The 22048-nt window shown below is 41.6% G+C and overlaps 2 protein-coding genes across 2 annotated transcripts in view; one reads left to right on the forward strand and one right to left on the reverse strand.

Moving 5' to 3' along the window:
* The window catches only part of ZNF711 (zinc finger protein 711), a gene marked incomplete in the record, with an annotated part of 150928 nt that extends 147233 nt beyond the window's left edge, over nucleotides 1-3695 (forward strand). Inside the window, 1 exon segment of the mRNA XM_030210925.1 lies at nucleotides 897-3695. Within this exon segment, the coding sequence (XP_030066785.1) occupies nucleotides 897-2074 (1178 nt within the window).
* A 13893-nt stretch (nucleotides 3696-17588) lies between these two features.
* Nucleotides 17589-22048, reverse strand: part of POF1B (POF1B actin binding protein) — a 193265-nt gene continuing 188805 nt past the window's right edge. Inside the window, exon 16 of the mRNA XM_030209028.1 lies at nucleotides 17589-17861. Coding sequence (XP_030064888.1) covers nucleotides 17841-17861 — 21 coding nt within the window. The 3' untranslated portion in view covers nucleotides 17589-17840. The remainder of the gene's footprint in view (nucleotides 17862-22048) is intronic.

A 22048-nucleotide genomic window follows, 5' to 3' on the forward strand; every position in this document is an offset into this window, starting at 1 on the left:
ACATACTTCTAACTTGCATGTAAGGCATACAGTTTTATAAATGCCCATTTCTTGAGTTAAATCACTGTTTATCTGTGGAAATAGCCTTGAAAATTACACTCTGAGGACAAAGTTGATACTGTTGATAGTGCTTGCAGGTGGTACTTTTAACCTTGGAGAATGCAACTGGCATGCATATTTGCACCTGAAAGCACATTCAGTTATTTGAAAGTACCATTACCACATGTACTTTCTGTTCCTGAACCTAATCCCACCCACTTGTTTATGGGAGAAAAAAATAGCATACATACTTTTTACTCTGACTTTTGGATGGGTGGGAATCTCTGAACAGTGTTTTTATATGGGAACTCACATTTACCCACAGAAAAACTTCTGAATGTTTTCTTTTTAAAAATATATGTATGTATGTAAAATAGTTTTGTAGAGAAATGTTAATTATGTTCTACTTGAAAGTTCTTTGAAAATTAATATTAAATGTTTATCAGTATGCAATAGCTTTATTATAGGTATGTAAGTTTTCTTGTAAGAGCACTTGACTATGAAAATTGAGATGTTTTTCCCATTCTTTAGTAAATCTAGTCTAAAAAGGAATCTTCATTTGTCTCAGGAGAAAATTCTCAATGCTTCATTTGTTTCACTTATTGAAAATTGCAGTTACATTAGCTTTTTCTAAAATATAGCTCCTCTGATTGTAGTTTCTTTACAAACTCTAAAATGCTGTTCTAGACAAAGTGATAAATGCCTTCAAGTAAAGTAATTTGACATACATTTTATGGATGTTCTATAATCTGATTGTGAGAATGTTGGGCTGATGTGAAAAAAAACCCCATGTAATAATCAGAAAGTAAATAATTTGGTAAATTCTATTTCCTTATATATGTTTTCTTTTTGATCAGCTGTCATCATAGGTCCTGATGGACAGCCATTAACTGTCTATCCTTGTCACATCTGTGGAAAGAAGTTCAAATCCAGAGGGTTCTTAAAAAGGCACATGAAGAACCACCCAGATCACATGATTAAGAAGAAATACCAGTGTACGGACTGTGACTTCACAACTAACAAGAAGGTCAGCTTCCATAACCACCTGGAAAGTCATAAGCTGATAAACAAAGTTGATAAAACTCATGAGTTTACAGAATACACAAGAAGATATAGAGAAGCAAGTCCACTGAGTTCTAATAAACTCATACTTCGGGACAAGGAACCTAAACTACACAAGTGCAAATATTGTGACTACGAGACTGCTGAACAGGGACTGCTTAATAGGCATTTGCTTGCAGTTCACAGTAAAAATTTTCCCCATGTTTGTGTGGAATGTGGAAAGGGATTCCGTCATCCTTCTGAACTTAAGAAGCATATGAGGACCCATACAGGGGAAAAGCCATACCTCTGTCAGTACTGTGAGTTCAGGTGTGCTGACCAGTCTAATCTTAAAACACACATAAAAACCAAGCATGGTACAGACTTGCCATATAAATGTGAGCATTGTCCTCAAGCATTTGCAGATGAAAAGGAGCTTCAGCGGCACACGGAATTATTTCAAGGACATAAAACCCATCAGTGTCCACATTGTGACCATAAAAGCACCAATTCAAGTGACCTTAAACGGCACATTATATCTGTCCACACCAAGGATTTTCCTCACAAGTGTGAGGTGTGCGAAAAAGGCTTCCATCGGCCTTCTGAACTCAAAAAGCATAGTGAAACCCATAAAGGTAAAAAAATACATCAGTGTAGACACTGTGATTTCAAAACGTCAGATCCTTTTGTACTTAGTGGGCATATCCTTTCAGTTCACACCAAGGACCTGCCATTTAAATGCAAAAGGTGCAAGAGAGGATTTAGACTACAGAATGAACTGAAGAAGCACATGAAGACTCATAGTGGACGGAAGGTCTATCAGTGTCAATATTGTGAATACAACACAACAGATGCTTCAGGTTTCAAGCGCCATGTAATATCAATACATACAAAAGACTATCCACACAGGTGTGAATATTGCAAAAAGGGATTCCGTAGACCATCAGAAAAGAACCAGCATATAATGAGACATCATAAGGAAGCTATAATGTAAGAAGATAAAATATAAAGAAAGAAAAAGTTTAGAAATTGATGGTATACTTGAGGGGAAAAAATCTCATGAACTGCTTCTCCTGGTTTAAAAGCTTGATATTAAATCATAACATTCTTTGTATTAATAGTCTTAAAAGTATTAGGGTTGGCAGGGAATATTGTAGTCCTATGATTGTTGCTTATCAGAACCTAAAGAACACCATAAAATGGTTGCAGAAACATGGCTGAATGTCTTTTAATTACCTTGTATCAGATAGTATATAAGGAATTAAGCTGCAGAGAAAAAATATAGAATGATTCATTTTATCAAATGATATTTGTTTTACACAATACAAAGGGGTTTATTAACAATCCTTTTCAGTACAGCAACTAAATCTGACCTTTTTATGCAATTTTGGGGAGGGAGACTAGATGGTGATTGTTCAATCTGTCAGTAGGTTTTTACATTGTGCCTGGAAATTGTATTTCAGAAACAGACTAAGTTTTGGGTGTCTGTCCCATTTTAACATTTCATTGGGAAACCTTTTTGTTTCCTTTACTTGTTTAGGTTCAGTAAGTACCTTTTTAAAGAGTTGCAGAGCTGCTAACCTATTTTATTACAGGATATAATAATATTTCAAGTATAGCATTATGTTATAAGGTCAGAGGAATGTGTTCCGGTGCTAGTTAAAGTGTATATAATTTCCTTTTTTTTAAATCTGATACTGCAGTTGAATGTTGTTCAGTATGGCACATATGATTTAAAAAAGTATCTTTTGAATCTAATGGGTTTTTTTAATAAAAGAAAAAGGATACAGCTGATGGTGTTGAGAAAGTCTCGACATTTCTTTCCTGCTATATGATATTGTCTAGAAAAAAAATTAAAAAATGGTTCAGAGAACCACAGCTTTCCTCAATGACAGTAAATGATACAATTTCTTTAAGGCTGTACAACAGGTGTAGTCCTTCCAGTTTAGCCTATGACTAGAAACGTCTGAGCATCAACGTACAATTGCACCTTTCATTAATTCTTGAAACTATATCATAATATAAAAACCATGCATTTTCAATCTGTAAGGTATTTATACAGTATTTAACCAGAACATAATGCTGCCATTAAAGTTGGGAGGTGGATCTTCAGTTTACAGTGTATACATTTAAAATATGCATCCCTTTAAACAATGCTTTGTGTTAGCATGCAGCAAATCAAAATGGCGCTTAATATAACAAGCTGGTCTAGGGCTATTTAATGAAAAACCTGTTCATAAATGTTATGCATATAATGTGTACTTTTTGTTTTTATTTTTTTGTTTGTTTTTCACTTTAGTTGCTTCATGTTTGCACACAGCTGTCCACATGGTAGATTTTAACTTCATGCTATATTGTGGCTTTGTGTTTCAGATAATGTTCATCCTTTGTTTTTGCACCAGATGAGAATCAGTTCCTTGAAATTTTTTTTTATATATTTCTAAATTTCAGAATACTAATTCTGGAAAAGCTCTTAGAAAAATATGTGTGGTTTATGTGGCTGTAAATGATGTACACGCTGTAAAATAAGATTGTCACTGTTATGTGGGATTATTATTTCTAAATGTGTTACTCATCGTAATGAACATACAATAAAAAGCATCTCTTGCACTCAGTTTCTTTGGGATCTTTCCGTTTTTCTTCTGCTTTGATGGGATAGTTTGTGATGTGTATTGGAATATTAGAGAAGTAATACTTTAATCTCTTTACTTCAGTTTGCATATGTTGCATATTTAAAGTGAAACAATATTTACTAGATTCAATTTGCATTAATTGCCTGGTAACACAAAACTTAGCTGTGCATCTTTACCATATAGTTACATTTTTGAATTATATTCGTGTCACACATTGGAGTCCCCGAACAGTCATCTTCCTCCTTTCCCCTCTAAGAGCAAAACAATGGTTTCTTTTGGCCTTTCTCACTCTGTGCTTCCTACCTGCCAGAAATAACTCCCTAATTTTCATCCAAAACTGGATCTATCCAATTGGCTAGTGGATTTCATTTTTTAAATTTATGCTCAGGCAGGCTTCAGATAAAAAAGGAAGTAAATACAAGTGGCACAGAGAAGCCATAGAATAGAAAAAGATGAGAGGAGATATGAATATAGACGAGAAATCTGTTCAGCCATGCGGAAAAAAAAAAGGAAATATAGGGTTGTAAGAAGAGTGGAACTAAATTTTAATAGATTAGAACCAAAGAATAGAAAGTAAGTAATTGGCATGGGTCTGAGAGAGATAGTAAAGTGGAAAGAGAAACAGATTCAGTGAACTGGGACTTGTCAGGAGATAGAAGTTGACAGAGGAACGGATATAGAGTACATTTTGGGCAACTGAGATTCAATATATCAATCCCCAGTTTGACCAAAGTAATTTAGATAAAGAAAGCATAGAAAACAAACGTGTCCAACCAACAGAAGGGCGTCACCAAATGAATTAACTGGGGTTTTATATCCCCTAAATCTACAGGGAAGGCTGTTACCAATTCCATCTGACTCCAATCATTGAACCCTTTGAATCCCATGTCACCCAGTACAGTAGAAGTTCATAGAGTAACTTACTATGATCTTCCAACTCTTGTCAGGGGTCTTTCTGGGGATGTGCACTTCCCCAGGCAGACCCAAAAGGATTGTCATTTTATTCTAGTTAACCCTTTTCCTTGTCTATATCAGATCTCATATATTGTAACAAATTCCCCATAAGTAAGAAATAAAGAGAATTAGAGATAGGTTCAGTTATAGGATTTATTACTCACCAAAGCCAGTTTACATATAGAGCATTGATTTATAAGAATATAATTAAATATTCTTATGGGGAGATCTTTAACAGGGTGATGCAGGTAAACCTCTAGACTCAGACTGTCCCCCTATAGGGAGGCTGTCAGCCATATTTATACTCTTTGATTTCCATTGATCCATATTACCCCCCCCCCCCTTCCCCTAAAAAAAACTTGCTCTCACACAGATGGCACTAACCGCATTTTGATATTTTTACCCTTGGAAAAAATCCCCCACCTTTTTCCGGCAGATGGGAAACTGTCTTTGACCACAAATGTTCTTTCTCACTTCTGCTTTTTTCATGCACCTGCTACAAGGTCCCTCCCTGCTATCTCTGCGGTCAGAATCTATTTTCATCATTCCAAACCATCAAACTAATGTCACAGTTAGAAAATGCTTTTTTTTTTTTTTTAATTAATTCTTCCTTGGCCTGTCTTTCCCAGCAACCCTTAGGCTGGGCAAAGCTCTTCCAGCAGGTCCCTAGCCAGGTAGTAGGCCTCAGGCCTGTACCATATTTATACACTCTTGAGGATAATGTCACACCTCCTATTGTCTGAGCTGTGGCAGCATCAGTAGCCCATTTGCAGTCAGCCTCTTTGAAGGAAATTTGCAGGGCTGCAACATGGACATCATTTCATACGTTCACATCCTATTGCTGTTTAGAGAAAGTCTCCCGATGCAACAGAGGGTTTGACCAGTCAGTTTTCTGTATTCTGTCTGAAGCAGGTGGTAGTTGCTGTGCAGCTTCTGTCTTAGACTTTACTTTTAACATCCAAATCAGTTGGCGACTAGTTCATCAGAAGTTAGGGGGTAGGACCAGCAAATTTCTGTGGAGAAGGGTTGCTGATAGTACAGTATAATTGGCCCTTTGAAGGAATACCTAATGGTGCCCCCCCCCCCCCCCAAGTACTCTTTCTTCTGCCTTCTCTACGAAAGATGACACTTGCTGACAAGACCAGCGACTGAAAAGAGTTTGGGCTGTGTACGAAGATATTTGCTACTAAGAGCTGCATTCGACCTGGTGGGAGGAATTTTCTGTGTACGCCAAGTACTTCGGACTCCAGCAAATAGTGATAGTTGGTCTAAGACAGTTCCTGACCCATTTGGGGAACTGGGCATCGGTTGAGCAGAAGGGGAGATACCTCACTCAAGGTTTAAGCTCCATTACAAAGAAAATAAAAGGGCTATAAAACAGTTGAATTGGACCTAGAGCAGGGATGATACTCAAGAGTCTTTGAGCAGGGACTGTCTCTCTATGTCAAGTATTCAGCGCTCTGTGCGTCTGGTAGCGCTATACAAATGCTATTAGTAGTAGTAGTCTTGAATTATTTTCCCTCTCCCTTCCCTTGTTCACTGCTCTATTCTCCTTTCCCCTGGAAGGGGTTTAACTAATTGGATGTGAAGTTATTTCTTCAAAACATTAGAAGAGCTTCAAACTGCAGCATTTGTTCCAGGTTACACAACTAGTTAGTGGAAACAGTTTGGAGTTTGCATCTACACCGTGAAGAGGGATGTGTTCCTATTTTATCAGAAAGCACCAGACTTTCCAGCCAGCTCAGCCCACATACCTGAAGCAATTTTTAAGGCACATTTCTGCATGCAGGCCCTGGCAGAGGAAGATAACTCAAGAGTTCCTCCCTCCCCCTTCCTTTTCTGGTTTCTTTTCTTAAAGCAAGTAGGAGCCAGGTGGGTGGCTGTGATTTGGTGAGGTTTAGTACCCAGCCAAAATCAAGATGAAGAGGTTTCCCAGACTGAACTTAAAAAAAAAAATGGTTAAGCATGCTGAATCTTTCTCTCTCATAGAGAAAAAGAAGCTACATATCAAGCATGGCAAAGCCTATGCATTTAAGGCTAGATTAGGCTTATGATGCATGAAAAATTGTTGCAGCCAAAGAAGAAAAGAAAACAACAAACCATGGTTCCTGTTTCAGCAGCAGCTTCAGGTTCTTGTGAGCTCTTCCTAGCCCTAATCTGTCTCCCTGCATGGAACAACATTGCTTTTGACAATGTTAGGGATACTAGAGCATTTAACTTATGGGCAAGAGGAGGAGATTGCCACCTCAGACAGGGATACTGCCTCAGTGAAGAGGTTGTGTGGGAGAGAAAAGCTGGTGACCCTTAATTTCTTAGACTTGACCTCTAGGTAGCTCTTGGATGGGCCATGAGAGGTGTTACTCTGTAGGAGGGAAAGGAAAAAGGGGATGGGCCTTTCTGTGGTTACAATCAAAGTGGTTTACATATATATGGGTGCTTATTTTGTACCTGGGGCACTGGTGGGTTAAGTGACTTGCCCAGAGTCACAGGGAGCTGCAGTGGGAATCAAACACTGTTCCCCAAGTTCTCAGGCTGCTGCACTAACCACTAGGCTGCTACTCCACTCCAGGATCCTATATTCCTGGGCAGTCATATGCCTTCTCTCCTCTCCCGCCAAATGCTTCCTCATACATTTGTCAGCTGGAGATGGGATCTCCTTGGGCTGTGATAGCTGGTTCTAGCCCTAAAATTGGGCAAGGGTGCCGTGGAGGGGCATAATCGAACGGCAGCGGCCATCTATATGGCCGGCGCCGCAAACAGCGGTCCTGAACCGTATAATCAAAAAAGATGGCCAGCCATCTTTTATTTCGATAATACGGTTGGGGCTGGCCAAATGTCAGAGATGGCCGGCCTCGGTTTTCGCCAATAATGGAAACAGAGGTCGGCCATCTGAAACCCGGCCAAATTCAAGGCATTTGGTCGTGGGAAGGGCCAGCATTTGTAGTGCATTGGTCCCCCCTCACATGCTAGGACACCAACCAGGCACCCTAGGGGGCACTGCAGTGGACTTCAACAATTGCTCCCAGGTGCATACCTCCCTTACCTCAGGTGCTGAGCCCCCCAAATCTCACAACCATACACCACTACCATAGCCCTTAAGGGTGAAGGGGGCACCTACATGTGGGTACAGTGGATGTTGGGGGGCTCAACACTTACCACCACAAGTGTAACAGGTAGGGGGGGGGGAAGGACCTGGGTTCGCCTGGCTGAAGTGCACTGCACCCACTAAAACTGCTCCAGGGACCTGCATACTGCTGTGATGGAGCTGGGTATGACATTTTAGGCTGGCATAGAGGCTGGCAAAAAAATGTTTTTTATTTTTTGGGTGGGAGGGGGTTGGTGACCACTGGGGGAGTAAGGGGAGGTCATCCCCGATTCCCTCCAGTGGGCATCTGGTCAGTTGGGGCACCTTTTCTAGGCTTGGTCGTGGAAAAAAAAGGGCCAAGTAAAGTTGACCAAATGCTCGTCAAGGCTGGCTTTCTTTTCTCCATTATCGGGCGAAGCCGGCCATCGCTTAAGTACGCCCCCGTCCTGCTTTCTGTACCCTGCCGATGCCCCCTTGAAGTTTGGCCAGCTCCGTGACAGACTGCGGTTGAGGCCGGGCAAAATTGGCTTTCGATTATGCCGATTTCGCCGGCCTTGAGAGATGGCCGGCCATCTCCTGATTTGTGTTGGAAGATGGCCGGCCTTCTCTTTCGAAAATAAGCTGGATAGTCTCTTTCTGGTGAAGAGAAGGCTAAGGTGTTTGAACACCTAGGAGGGTTGTCCTTGTGTAAAACCATATGTAGAGGGAAATGCAGCATTCCGGGACAGTCATCATAGAAACACTTGCATATGTTTAAACAGTCTTTTCTTCAGTGTCAGCTTGTTCCAGGCAGCTACATGCAGTGGCTCCACATCATGTCATCCTGTGTTGGGACTAGCATCTTCTGGATGGGGCCATGCTGACCTTCGTGCATGTAACAGTATGCAGAGGGGGAGACGACTTGAACACACACGAAAGACCTAACAGCTCCTGGACAGATTAATTGCTGGTGAGTCTTGCATGATAGAAGTAAACAATGGTAGGAGCTCCTTTGTATGGAAACTCTGTACTGCCTGTTCAAACTAATTCAAGACAGGGTGTCATGTTTTGGCCATGTTTCTCAGGAACTCCGATGCCAAGTGGCAGATACAGCAATCTTAACCAGGTTGTGCAGTTTATCCTCTGCAAGAGTTAACTATCTTTTTAAGAAGTCCTGGAATTGTAGGGACATAGGCTTACTGGAAGTACTTATGGGAAGTCCTGCCTCACCTCAGGCCCCTCCTCCCAATACTGCTAATTGTTTATCTACTTTCAGTCTCCCTTAGAAAACAAACTATACAGAGAGGAAAGGTCCCACTTAACTTTCTTTCTAAGAAGTTCTGAGAGAAAAGGCCATTTCTCTGGTGACATTATTTTGCTCTGTGCTTAGTAACTTAAAGATTGTGTTTAAAAGAAGAATTGTAGTCTATTGATAAACATAGAATAAAAAAAAAAAGTAAACTTTATTAACTAGTCTCCATACCCTTTCCCCTATAGTTTTAAAACTTGAATTTTCTGCCACAGCATTAATAGACTCAACTCTTCATTTACAGTCAATTATTCTAATTAGGACAACATGAGGAGAGTTAGGGTTTTAATTGCATTTAATTAGTTTGAGAAGCAAACACTAAATACATTACATATTACACAATATAATCTTAAGTATCTTTATATTCATCTGATATCCATAGTACCTTAAAAGTTTTAATTAAACAACTCTATAATACCGAGATGCAGACAGAGGTCCAGCAGAAAGAGGGGGTGCTATCCAGTGCCACATGTATGATTAGCTCCTAGCTCTCAGAGAATGAGTCTGTTCTCTTGAGGCTAGGACAGCAGACCTGGTGGAGCTGAGAGAGACAGAGGTACATAGAAGAGACCTACAGGGCCATTGTAGAGAAATCCCACCTCTAGTCTGGTGTCCCTGTCCTGCCTTGGAGGAGGGAGGTCTCCTAAAAGGACAGCATCACCCTGGTGCAGCTGGAAGTAATCCTGTAGCCAGGACCAGTCCACCAAAGGATGCAATACCCTCTCACACCGAGGATATGTCTCCAGGAGCTTTTGGCCAGGAAGGAAAGGTTAGGACTACTGTTGTAGTTGGCGATTCAATTATTAGGTATGTAGATAGCTGGGTGGCTGATAGACATGAGGGTCACCTGCCTGCCTGGTGAGAAAGTGGAGGACCTCACATGCCTCCTAGATAGGATTTTAGATAGTGCTGGGGAGAAGCCAGTTGTCTTGGTACATGTGTACCAGTGACATAGGAAAATTTTGGAGAGAGGTTCTGGATGCCAAATTTAGGCTCTTAGAAAGCTCAAATCCAGAACCTCTAGGGTAGCATTTTCTGAAGTGCACCCTGTTCCACGCACAGGGCCCAAGAGACAGGCAGATCTCTAGAGTCTCAATGTATGGATGAGGCGATGGTACAGGGAGGAGGGTTTTAGATTTGTAAGGAACTGGGCAATATTCTGGGGAAGAGGGAGCCTATTCCGGAAGGATGGGCTCTACCTTAACCAGGGTGGGACCAGGCTGCTGGCATTGGCATTTCAAAAGGAGATAGAGTAGCTTTAAACTAGAACCTGGGGGAAGGCCAACAGTCGTTCAAAAGCACATGGTTCGGAACAGGGTATCTTTCGAAGATATCACCATAACAGGGAAGACCGATTCTGTTCAATATATTTGTGAGTGACATTGCCGAAGGGTTAGAAGGTAAAGTTTGCCTATTTGCGGATGATACTAAGATCTGTAATAGAGTGGACACCTGGGAGGGAGTGGAAAACATGAAAAAGGATCTGAGGAAGCTAGAAGAATGGTCTAAGGTTTGGCAATTAAAATTCAACGCGAAGAAATGCAAAGTGATGCACTTAGGGAATAGAAATCATCGGGAGACGTATGTGTTAGGCGGGGAGAGTCTGATAGGAACGGACGGGGAGAGGGATCTTGGGGTGATAGTATCTGAGGATCTGAAGGCGACGAAACAGTGTGACAAGGCGGTGGCCATAGCTAGAAGGTTGTTAGGCTGTATAGAGAGAGGTGTGACAAGCAGAAGAAAGGGGGTGTTGATGCCCCTGTATAAGTCGTTGGTGAGGCCCCACCTGGAGTATTGTGTTCAGTTTTGGAGGCCGTACCTTGCGAAGGATGTAAAAAGAATTGAAGCGGTGCAAAGAAAAGCTACGAGAATGGTAAGGGATTTGCGTTACAAGACGTATGAGGAGAGACTTGATGACCTGAACATGTATAACCTGGAGGAAAGGAGGAACAGGGGTGATATGATACAGACGTTCAAATACTTGAAAGGTATTAATCCGCAAACAAATCTTTTCCGGAGATGCGAAGGAGGTAGAACGAGAGGACATGAAATGAGATTGAAGGGGGGCAGACTCAAGAAAAATGTCAGGACGTATTTTTTCACGGAGAGAGTAGTGGATGCTTGGAATGCCCTCCCGCGGGAGGTGGTGGAAATGAAAATGGTAACAGAATTCAAGCACGCGTGGGATAAACATAAGGGAATCCTGTTCAGAAGGAATAGATCCTAAGGAGCTTAGCCGAGATTGGGTGGCACAGCCGGTGGCGGGAGGCAGGGATAGTGCTGGGCAGACTTATACGGTCAGTGCCAGAGCTGGTGGTGGGAGGGGGGGCTGGTTGTTGGGAGGCGAGGATAGTGCTGGGCAGACTTACATGGTCTGTGCCCTGAAAAGGACAGGTACAAATCAAGGTAAGGTATACACAAAAAGTAGTACATATGAGTTTATCTTGTTGGGTAGACTGGATGGACCATGCAGGTCTTTTTCTGCCGTCATCTACTATGTTACTATGACAGGGTATCTTGATAGCATGGTTGCACTACAGACCAGAGTAGACCAGGTGTTTTTTTAATAAAAAGCAGAAAAAGACTGCAAATTAACACTGTCAACTGCTGAGCAAGATGTAAATAGTTTGAAATGTCTATATGCGAATGCCAGAAGCCTAAGAAATAAGATAGGAGAGTTAGAATATATTACACTAAATGAAAAATTACATATAATAGGAATACCTAAGATCTGGTGGAAGGCACATAACCAGTGGGACACTGCCATACCAGGGTACAAATTATAGTGGAGTGATAGGGTGGATTGAAGTGGTGGAGGGATAGCATTGTATGTTAAGGAGTGCCTTGAATCAAATAGATTGAAAATTCTGCAGGAAAAAGAACAAGTCTTGGAATCCCTATGGCCAATCCAGGTCACAAAACAGTACAACTCCATTTTAATAATGGCTTATGGACTTTTCTTTTAGGAAGCTATCCAAACCTTGTTAAAACCCCGCTAAGCTAACTACTTTTATTACATTCTCTGGCAATGAATTCCAGGGTTTAATTACATATTGAGTGACGAACTATTTTCTCCGATTTGTTTTCAATTTACTGCTTCATTGCGTGCCACCTATTCCTAGTATTTTTGGAAAGAGTAAACGAGATTCTCGTTTACCGTTCCATTCTGATTATTTTATAGACCTCTATCATAGCTTGCAGCCGTCTCTTCTCTAAGCTGAAGAGCCATAGGCGCTTTAGCCTTTCCTCATAGGGAAGTTTGCCCGGCACTGACATAAGGCTCACCGGTCTATAATTTCCCGGATCACCTCTGAAATCTTTTTTAAAAATCTTCCAGTACCATGATGAGTTTAAAGATAAATTACATATTACTAACAACAGTTCTGGAAGTTCTTTTTTCAATGTTATCAGTACTCTGGGATGAATACCATCTGGTCCAGGCAATTTGGTACTCTTCAATTTGTCAAACTGCACCATTACATCTTCCAGGTTTATAAAGATTTCATTCAGTTTCTCTGACTCATTAGCTTTGAGTATATTTTCTGGCACCAGTATCTCCCAAATTTACTTCGGTGACGACCAAAACAAGAATTAATTTAATCGTTGTCTTCCCTGACTGCCCCTTTTACCCCTCGGTCATCTAGCGGTCCAACTGATTCTTTTGCCAGCTTCTTGCTTTTAATATACCGAAAAAAACTTTTTTGAGTATGTGTTTTTGCCTCCCAACACAATCGTTGTTTTTCAAAGTCCTTCTTCGCCTTCCTTATCAGCGCTTTGCACTTGACTTGCCATTCCTTATGTTGTTTCTTATTATTTTCAGTTGGAGCCTTCTTCCATTTTCTGAAGGATTTTCATTTAGCTCTAATAGCTTTCTTCACCTCATTTTTTAACCTTGCTAGTTGTCGTTTGGTCTTCCTTCCTCCTTTTTTAATAGACACAATATATTTGGCCTGGGCTTCCAGGATGGTATTTTTGAACAGCATCCACACCTGATGTAAATTTTTGACCTTCGCATCTGCTCCTCTAAGTTTTCTTTCACCGTTCTTCTTTTATCATAGTCTCCTTTTTGAAAGCTAAATGCTAACATATTGGATTTCCTGTGGGTATTTACTCCAAAGCCGATGTCAAATCTAATCATATTATGGTCACTTATCAAGCAGCCCCATCACCATTACCTCCTGCACCGGATCATGCGCTCCACTAAGGACTAGGTCTAGAACTTTTCCTCCTTTTGTTGGCTCCTGAACCAGCAGTTCCATAAAGCAATCCTTGATTTCATCAAGAAACTTCACTTCCCTAGCATGCCCTGATGTTATACTTACCCAGTCAATATCAGGGTAATTGAAATCACCCATTATTACTGTTTTCCTCATTTTGTTAGCCTCCCAAATTTCTGATAATTTCTACATCTGTCTGTTCATTCTGACCAGTGGGACGGTAGTACACTCCTATCACTATCCTTTCCCCCTTTACACATGCTTGGGCCATTTTATTCCTATTAGCAATGCAGCAGATAACTCAAGCAAAGCTTTAGAAAAAGATCCCCAAGGTGAGCACTTTAGTCAAGGGAATCACAAGCGGAAGATCCAATTGACAACAAAGTGATCTTCAAAGTAAATACCTGTTCACATTTAGCAAGATGTGTGTCCTGAGGACAAGACAATTTAAAGACGATTCTCGAATTTATAGGCAACCAGTGCATAACTTTTCAGTTTCCTTTTCTGTTCTCCCCTCCCCCTCCCAAGTATCTCTGCTGCCCTGTTTACAATAACTACAAATGACCCATTAACCTTCTGGCAACCTATAATAAAAAAAGATTGCAGTAATCTGTTTGAGAAATGATCATGACATGGATGACCTCCTTTAATTCAAACAGGCATATATTTACTGTAGCATTCAAAGGACTCTGAAAGATTTTCAAACACGAGAGACCTGATTCTATAATGATTTAGAAGAATCAATAACTTAATTTTAGTTTGCAATTTGAGCTTTGCCATACTCAAATCTTAAGTCTCTCTTGAGGACAAAGATAATCTTGTTGATCTACCCACAATATAGTGGTTTTATTAGCAGCATGGGCGATGCTCAGTCTATGAAGAATGTGTATGTGTGGTAGGGTAGTGTAGCAAGGGCAGAACTCAGGTTACTGCCAGCATGAGTTAATGAAAGAAGGGGTTGGGAAGAGACTATGCTATTCCCAAACATTGGTGCTCTAGGTGACTGCCTAGTTCACCCAATGGAATAACTGGCCCTGTTTATACTGTAGCCTCTCTTATCAGGTTATCAACCTGAATGCCTGTTTTACATGGCATAGAAAGCTGGGTTTTTTAAAGGAGATAAACAGGCTCGAATCCTGGCTTTGCAAATAAAAATATGACAGGGCTAATGCTGGACTACACTTGTCACCCTATCATATCCTGTTTGCTGGAAATGTGGGAGCCTTGAGAGGGCAAGGCAGGGCTAAGATAGTACAAATCTCTGGCACGGATCAGCAGGGAGCTGCTTGACCCAAATGTTTTTCAAATTATGGAACACCTGCCTAAGGTTGTGGATCCCTGGCATAGACTAACACCCAATTTTAAATGCCATCTTGAGACATTTGCCTACGAATTCATAGTATGTAACAATTTTTTATATGGAAAATATTTTTATTAAATTACAACAGTAATGCCAACATGAGAAACCATTATTTTCGCAAAACATAACCAGTGATTTAAGCTAACCAATTACACATACAATAGAAACTGCCCCCTATCACCTCCAACCACACCTCTAATATTCCATTACCCCAATTCCATCATATGAGAGAAAAGGGCATAACCCAGTGGGCAAGCGTAGAAGATCACATATACTGCTGCAACAGTTATACAATAGTACATTAGATTTCCAAGGGGTTCAAGAATATACTTTGTAATCTAGGTGATAAAAAGTTCAAGAAATGAGTCCATATTTAATAAACCAGTTGATGGTCTTTGCTCCCTTTCCCCAAACCGACATGCGTTCATGCGAAGTAAGTGATGCATTTGATTCTTCCAGAGCATGAGTATATACTAATTTTAACATGCATGTTAAACTGCACTTTCCCAGGACATTCACAGCTCTGTGCTGTACATTATAGGCATATTTAATTGAATGTGAATATTTTAACACAGCTGTGGTCACCAGCTGGCTCTATTAACTAGCCATGAGATGACAGGTACTGTGGGCTGCAGGAGAGTGAGGAAGGAAATACTATACAGGAACTGTCTCCATCTTTGCAAAATAATTAATAGACCAAAGATATCTTCTCTCTCTTATGTAGGACCAGGGAAGAGGCAGGAGGAAAAAAGCAGTCCATCTCCTACTTCTAACACTTTGTCAGGGCTATGCATGAAAATAATGGGTTTTGTTTTTCATTTTATTTACCATTTCTTTAATTTTGAAACATATATAACTACTCGTGGATAATTTTATCATACTTTAGGACAGGGTTTCTCAAGCTCAACCTGGAATACTGCCTAGCCAGATAACCACAATGTATATAAATGATATAGATTTGCATGAATAGTCTCCATTCCATGCAACTCTCTCATGCATATTCATTTTGGATATCCTGAACACTAGACTGGCTGAAGGTTTTATGGGTCTGGCTTGAAAAACATTGCATTAGAAGGTATAGATTGAAGTTTAGGTACACATTCAAATGAAGAGGCAATAATTAATCAAATTATCTGAAAAGTTATATATTCTGAAGCTGAGCAACAGCAAATGAAAACAAAAGGAACAAACACATTTGTTAGAAAATCAGGGGTTTTCACACTATCAAGGCTTTTGTGAATTATACCTTTCATTGAATAAAGAAGTGTACAAATGAGGCAATTAAAGGCAGTATTCATTTTGCAATGGGAGAATTAGTTTAGAATCCATAGCTGTTTATTTTATACTCTTGTTTTCCAAAATAATTTTTTGTTGTCTCTAAGATCTTGTAAATTTAAAGAGCTCAACGACTGCAGAGCAACTGACACCTTTATTTTAAATTATTTCAAAAACTAATTTCAAGAGATACACCAAACAGAATGTAGGCATTATGATGATTCAAAATCCAGAAGAAATGCAAAAATCAGACCAAATTAAACAGCATGCAATTTTATTTAAACATCATTGCACAGCAGTCCACATCAATAACTCCTAATGTAAGAACTTACCAAATTAAACATGGTAGCACATTCTCTCTATAAAACAAACTGCAAGGTTATATGAATAGCAGCTTGGCAATACATGTCATATAGAGTCCCTTTACTCTCTGCACAATTGCAAAGCAAGCCATGTTGTTGCAGACCCAGTACCTTAAAGCCCTTCATTTGTCCCACAAAGATTCTGATATTAAAATATGTTTTCAATGTGATAAGCAATTAGCATCAATATCATACTACATTTTTGCATTAAAAAAATAAACCTGTCACCAAAGCTTTGGATTTTTTTCTGTATGTAAAATTTATAAAATCTAAAAAAACACCACCAAGTATATTACAAAATACTCACAGCTATTTTTCAGTTAATAAACATTCAGTCCAAAACTACTAAAATAGGGAAAGTATAGCTTTTCTAATTTATAGTGACATTTAGAGGGGCATTTTCAATATGACTACTAAATCTGATTTTGGACATTTTTCTGAAAACATCCAAAGATCCAGTAGCAAACAGGGCTATTTTCAAACCAGAAAAATGCCCAAAATTAGACATTTTGTTTGCTTCAGAAATGGCCATTTGCTAGATTTGTTTTGCTCAATATGTTTATCTTTTTGGACCATTTTTGAAAAATACAAGAGTCCAAGGGGAAAACGCACTAAAACAAGCCATTGGGATATATGGGGAGCCAGCATTCTTAGTAGACTAGCCACACCGACCTCCCAGCAGAGCAGCGGACTTCACATAAAAGGTCCCAGGTACACACCTCACCATTACCCCCTTATAGTGTATGGTGAACCTTTTAAAACCTACCAAAAACCTACTGTACCCAACTGTACACTATTATAATAGCCCTTACATCTTCAGGTGTCATCTATATATGGGTACAGTAGGTTTTTGGTGGGTTTTGGATGGCTTACACTTTCCACCACAAGTCCAGAGTGAGATATAGGCCTGGGTCCCCTTCTCTATTGTGCACTGAACCAACACCTAGGCTACTCCAGGGACCTGCTTGCTTCTCTAATAGGACTGGTCATAACATCTGAAGCTGTCATAGAGCCTGGTATGTACTGTTTCTTTCACATCTTTGGGGGCTAGGAGGGGGTCAGTGACCAGTGGGGTGGAGTAGGAAGTCATGCCTTAATCCCTTCAGTGGTCATTTGGGGCACTTTTTGTGACTGAGTTCTGATTGAAACAGGTGTAGACCAAAATGTATAACTTTTAGCCCCAAGCGTTTTTACTTTGTTCCATTATGGCAGAAAAACATCCCAAGTTTTGAGAATGCCCAAATCCCCTTGTGATTTAGATGAACTGCATATGAGCTGCCTAGAACAGAGTCCTAAAAACTGGATTTCAAAAATAGTGATTTGGATGTTTTGGCAAAAAACAAAAAAACATCTACCTGCCACTTTTTGGACATTTTTCTGTTTTGAAAATGAGCTCCTTAACTCTTAAATTAGCTCTTGATAAATGTGTGTCAGAGACTAATTTTCACTGTTTGGACTGAATCTTTGGTGTGAAAAATAGCAGAACATTGAAGTAACAGTTAATATAATCTGGATGGAAACTTCTTTAAGTAATTTTCATCTTCAGGAGATTCATTCTTTCATTCCTGAAAGCTGTAGGCAGTTCTTTAAGATGAGGTAAAGTATTCCTGTCACAAAATAGATAAGACACATTATTTTACAGAGGCAAGGCAATTCACATGTGCATTTATAAACAAAATAAAAGAAAAGAAAATGGAAAAGAAAATAAGATGATACCTTTCTTATTGGCCATAACTTAATACATTTCTTGATTAGATTTCGAAGGTTGCCCTTCTTCGTCAGATCGGAAATAAGCAAATGTTGGTAGATGACAGTATAATATAAGTGAAACATCAAAGCATTTCAGTGACAGTCTAACAGGATGGGGGTGGATAGGTGAGATATGGAGACAGGAGGGTGACAAACAGAGCAATACAACTTTATGGTTTATAATGGGCTAGAAAACCCAGATCTTTGTTAGTTCTGTCTGGTGGGTGTCAAAATATTTAATCATTCTGACTTCAAAGGTCTTACGTTCCTGTATTGTTTTAAAGTTACCTTTCAGGATTCTTACTATGTAATCACCGGTACAATGTTCTGGTGTTGTAAAGTGCTGCCCCACAGGCGTGGCATCCTGGCTGGCACTGGCATTTTTCATGTGATGTCTATGTAAATGAAATCTTGTCTTTAGCATCTGGCTTGTTTCGCCAATATAGCACGTGTACTGCGCATGTGCGGACGACTTCCCACCTGTGGCGCGAGCGTGCTTCTTCAGTTTAATAAAAAAGCATAAATAGAAACCAACAATAACAACTCCAAAGGAGAGGTGGGTAGGTTTGTGAGAACAATCAGCCTGCTGTCCTCAGAGAATACCTGCTACAGGTAAGTATCTTCGCTTTCTCAGAGGACAAGCAGGCTGCTTATTCTCACATGTGGGGTATCCCTAGCACCCAGGCTCACTCAAAACAATGAACATTGGTCAACTGGGTCTCGCAACTGTGAGGACATAACATAGATTGACCTGAAACCATAAACAACTAACAGAGTGCAGCCTGGAACAGAAGAAAAATGGGTCTAGGGGGGTGGAGTTGGATTCTAAACCCCGAACAGATTCTGCAGCACTGACTGCCCAAACCGACTGTTGCGTTGGGTGTCCTTCTCAAGGCAGTAGTGAGATGTGAATGTGTGGACTGATGACCATGTTGCAGCCTTGCAAATCTCTTCAATGGAAACTAGAGCTAGAGACTGGAGGTTGGTATACAGAAGCGACCCCCTCATTCTGGGTGATGAGGGTTGGAAAACACCCCAATCTCCACGGTTTCTCGGAGGACAACTCCAGAAGAAGAGGGAACCAAATCTGACACGGCCAGAAGGGAGCAATCAGAATCATGGTTCCGCAGTCTTGCTTGAGTTTCAGCAAAGTCTTCCCTACTAGAGGTATGGGAGGATAAGCATACAAAAGGCCTGTCCTCCAATGCAGGAGAAAGGCATCTAACACTAGTCTGTCATGAGCCTGAAGCCTGGAACAGAACTGAGGGACCTTGTGATTGATCTGAGTGGCAAAAAGATCCACTGAGGGGGTGCCCCATGCTCGGAAGACCTTGCAGACAACATCCATGTTGAGTGACCACTCGTGAGGTTGCATTATCCTGCTCAACCTGTCAGCCAGACTGCTGTTTATACCTGCCCAGATAAGTGGCTTGGAGAAACATGCCATGACAGTGAGCCCAAAGCCACATCTGGACGGCTTCCTGACACAGGGCAAGATCCGGTGCCCCCGCTTCTTGGTGTAATACATGGCAACCTGATTGTCTGTCTGAATCAATATAATTTGGTTGGACAGTCGATCTCTGCAAGCCTTTAGAGCGTTCCAGATCGCTCGCAATTCCAGGAGATTGATCTGAAGACCTTTTTCCTGAAAGGACCAAGCTCCTTGAGTGTGAAGCCCATCCACAGGAGCCCCCCACCCCAGGAGGGATGCATCCGTCATCAGCACTTTTTGTGGCGGAGGAATTTGGAATGGACGTCCCAAGGTGAAATTGGTCTGAATCGTCCACCACTGCAGAGAATTCCGGAAGTCGGTGGACAGCTGGATCACATCCTCTAGATCTCCTGTAGCTTGACACCACTGGGAGGCTATGGTCCATTGAGCTGATCTCATGTGCAGGCATGCCATGGGAGTTACATGAACTATGGAGGCCATGTGCCCTAGGAGTCTCAACATCTGCCGAGCCGTGATCTGTTGAGATGCTCGTACTAAGGACACTAGGGACAGGAGGTTATCCACCCTTGCCTCGGGAAGATAAGCACAAGCTGTCTTTGTTACACAGAGCTCCAATGAATTCCAATTCTTGAACTGGGATGAGATGGGACTTGGAATAATTTATCACAAATCCCAGTAGCTCTAGTACCTGAATAATCATTCGCATGGACTGCTGAGCGCCTGTCTTCGAGGTGCTCTTTACTAGCCAATCGTTGAGATAAAGGAACACATGTACCCCCAGTCTGCGTAGCAACGCTGCGACTACCACTAGGTACTTTGGTCTGGCGTCCACACCCAGAGTGTTCACAAAGGGCAGTACACAGTACTGAAAGTGCTGTATTCCCAGCCGAAATCGAAGATACTTCCTGAGAGCTGGAAGTATCGAGATATGTGTGTAAGCATTTTTAAGTCCAGAGAGCATAGTCAATCATTCTTTGAATCATGGAAAGAAGGGTGCCCAGAGAAACCATCCTGAACTTTTCTCGAACCAGAAATTTGTTCAGGCCCCTTAGGTCTAGGATGGGATGCATCCCCCCTGTCTTTTTCTGCACAAGGAAGTACCTGGAATAGAATCCCAGCCCTTCTTCCCTGGTGGAACGGGTTCAACCGCCTGGGCCTGTAGAAGGGCGAAGAGTTCCTCTGCAAGTACCTGCTTGTGCTGGGAGCTGTAAGAATGAGCTCCCGGTGGGCAATTTGGAGGTTTGGATTTCAGACTGAGGGTGTATCCTAACCGGACTACTTGACTGGTCGGTTATAGGAGGCCACCTTTGGTGAAAAAATATCAACCTCCCTCCCACTGGCAAGTCGTCCGGCACGGACACTTTTATTGAGGCTATGCTTAACTGGAGCCAGTCAAAAGCCCGTCCCTTGCTTTTGCTGGGGAGCAGTATGGGCCTTAGATGCACGCTGTTGACGAGAATGAGCGTGATGGGGCTGAGCCTGGGTAGGCTGCCGAGAAGCAGGAGTGTACCTACACCTAGGATAGGAATAGGGAGCACTCCTCTTCCCTCCAAAATACCTCCTAGATGAGGCAGTAGCAGAAGGTGCCCGGTGGGAGAGAGAATCCATAGCATCATTATGCTTCTTGATCTGATTAACAAGATCCTCTACTTTTTCTCCAAAAAGGTTGTCCTCCCGGCAAGGAACATCCACCATCTGCTGCTGGACAGAATGATCCAGGTCAGAGACATGCAGCCATGAGAATCTGCGCATCACTATACCTTCAGCAGCGATCCTGGATGTCATGTCAAAAGTACCCTTTGGCCAGGAACTTGCGACACGCCTTCTGCTGCCTGACCACCTGGCGAAAAGGCTCGGCCAGCTCTGTAGGGAGTGCATCAACCAAGCTGAACAGCTGACGTAGAGTCCCGCAAGTGGACACTCATGAAGAGCTGGTATGACTGGATCTTGGCAGCGAGCATAGCGGCCTGATACGTCTTCCTCCCAAAAGAATCAAGATTCCTAGCTTCTCTGCCTGGGGGCGCCGAAGCATAGTCTCTAGTACTCCTAGCTCTCTTGAGAACGGAATCCACCACCATGGAATTGTGAGGTAACTGAGACCTCATCAACCCAGGTTCACCATGGATCCGATACTGGGATTCAGCTTTTTTCCGGACCACGGGGCCAGAGAGAGGGGCTGACCAGTTTTGCATAAGGACTTCCTTCAGTACCTTATGCAGAGAAACTGTCACAGCCTCTTTAGGTGGAGAAGAATAATCTAGAACCTCGAACATCTCAGTCCTGGGCTCATCCTCAACCTCCACAGGGAAGGGAATAGCCGTAGCCATTTGCCGGACAAAAGAGGAGAAGGACAGACTCTCCGGTGGAGATAGTCTGCTTTCTAGCAGAGGGGAAGGATCAGAGAGAAGCTCAAAGGACTCATCAGAATAGAAGTACCTGGGATCCTCATCTGACTCCCACGAACTCTCCTGTTCAGTGTTGGATAAAACCTGAGTTAAGGTGCTTCGACACTGGAGCTGCCTTGACGCTGAGGAACGATGTCCTATATGGCGATGTCGAGAGGCCGATGCCCGGTCCGACTGCGGTGAAGCT

The sequence above is a fragment of the Microcaecilia unicolor genome, chromosome 7 (assembly GCF_901765095.1).
Source record: "Microcaecilia unicolor chromosome 7, aMicUni1.1, whole genome shotgun sequence".
Classification (NCBI taxonomy): Eukaryota; Metazoa; Chordata; class Amphibia; order Gymnophiona; family Siphonopidae; genus Microcaecilia; species Microcaecilia unicolor.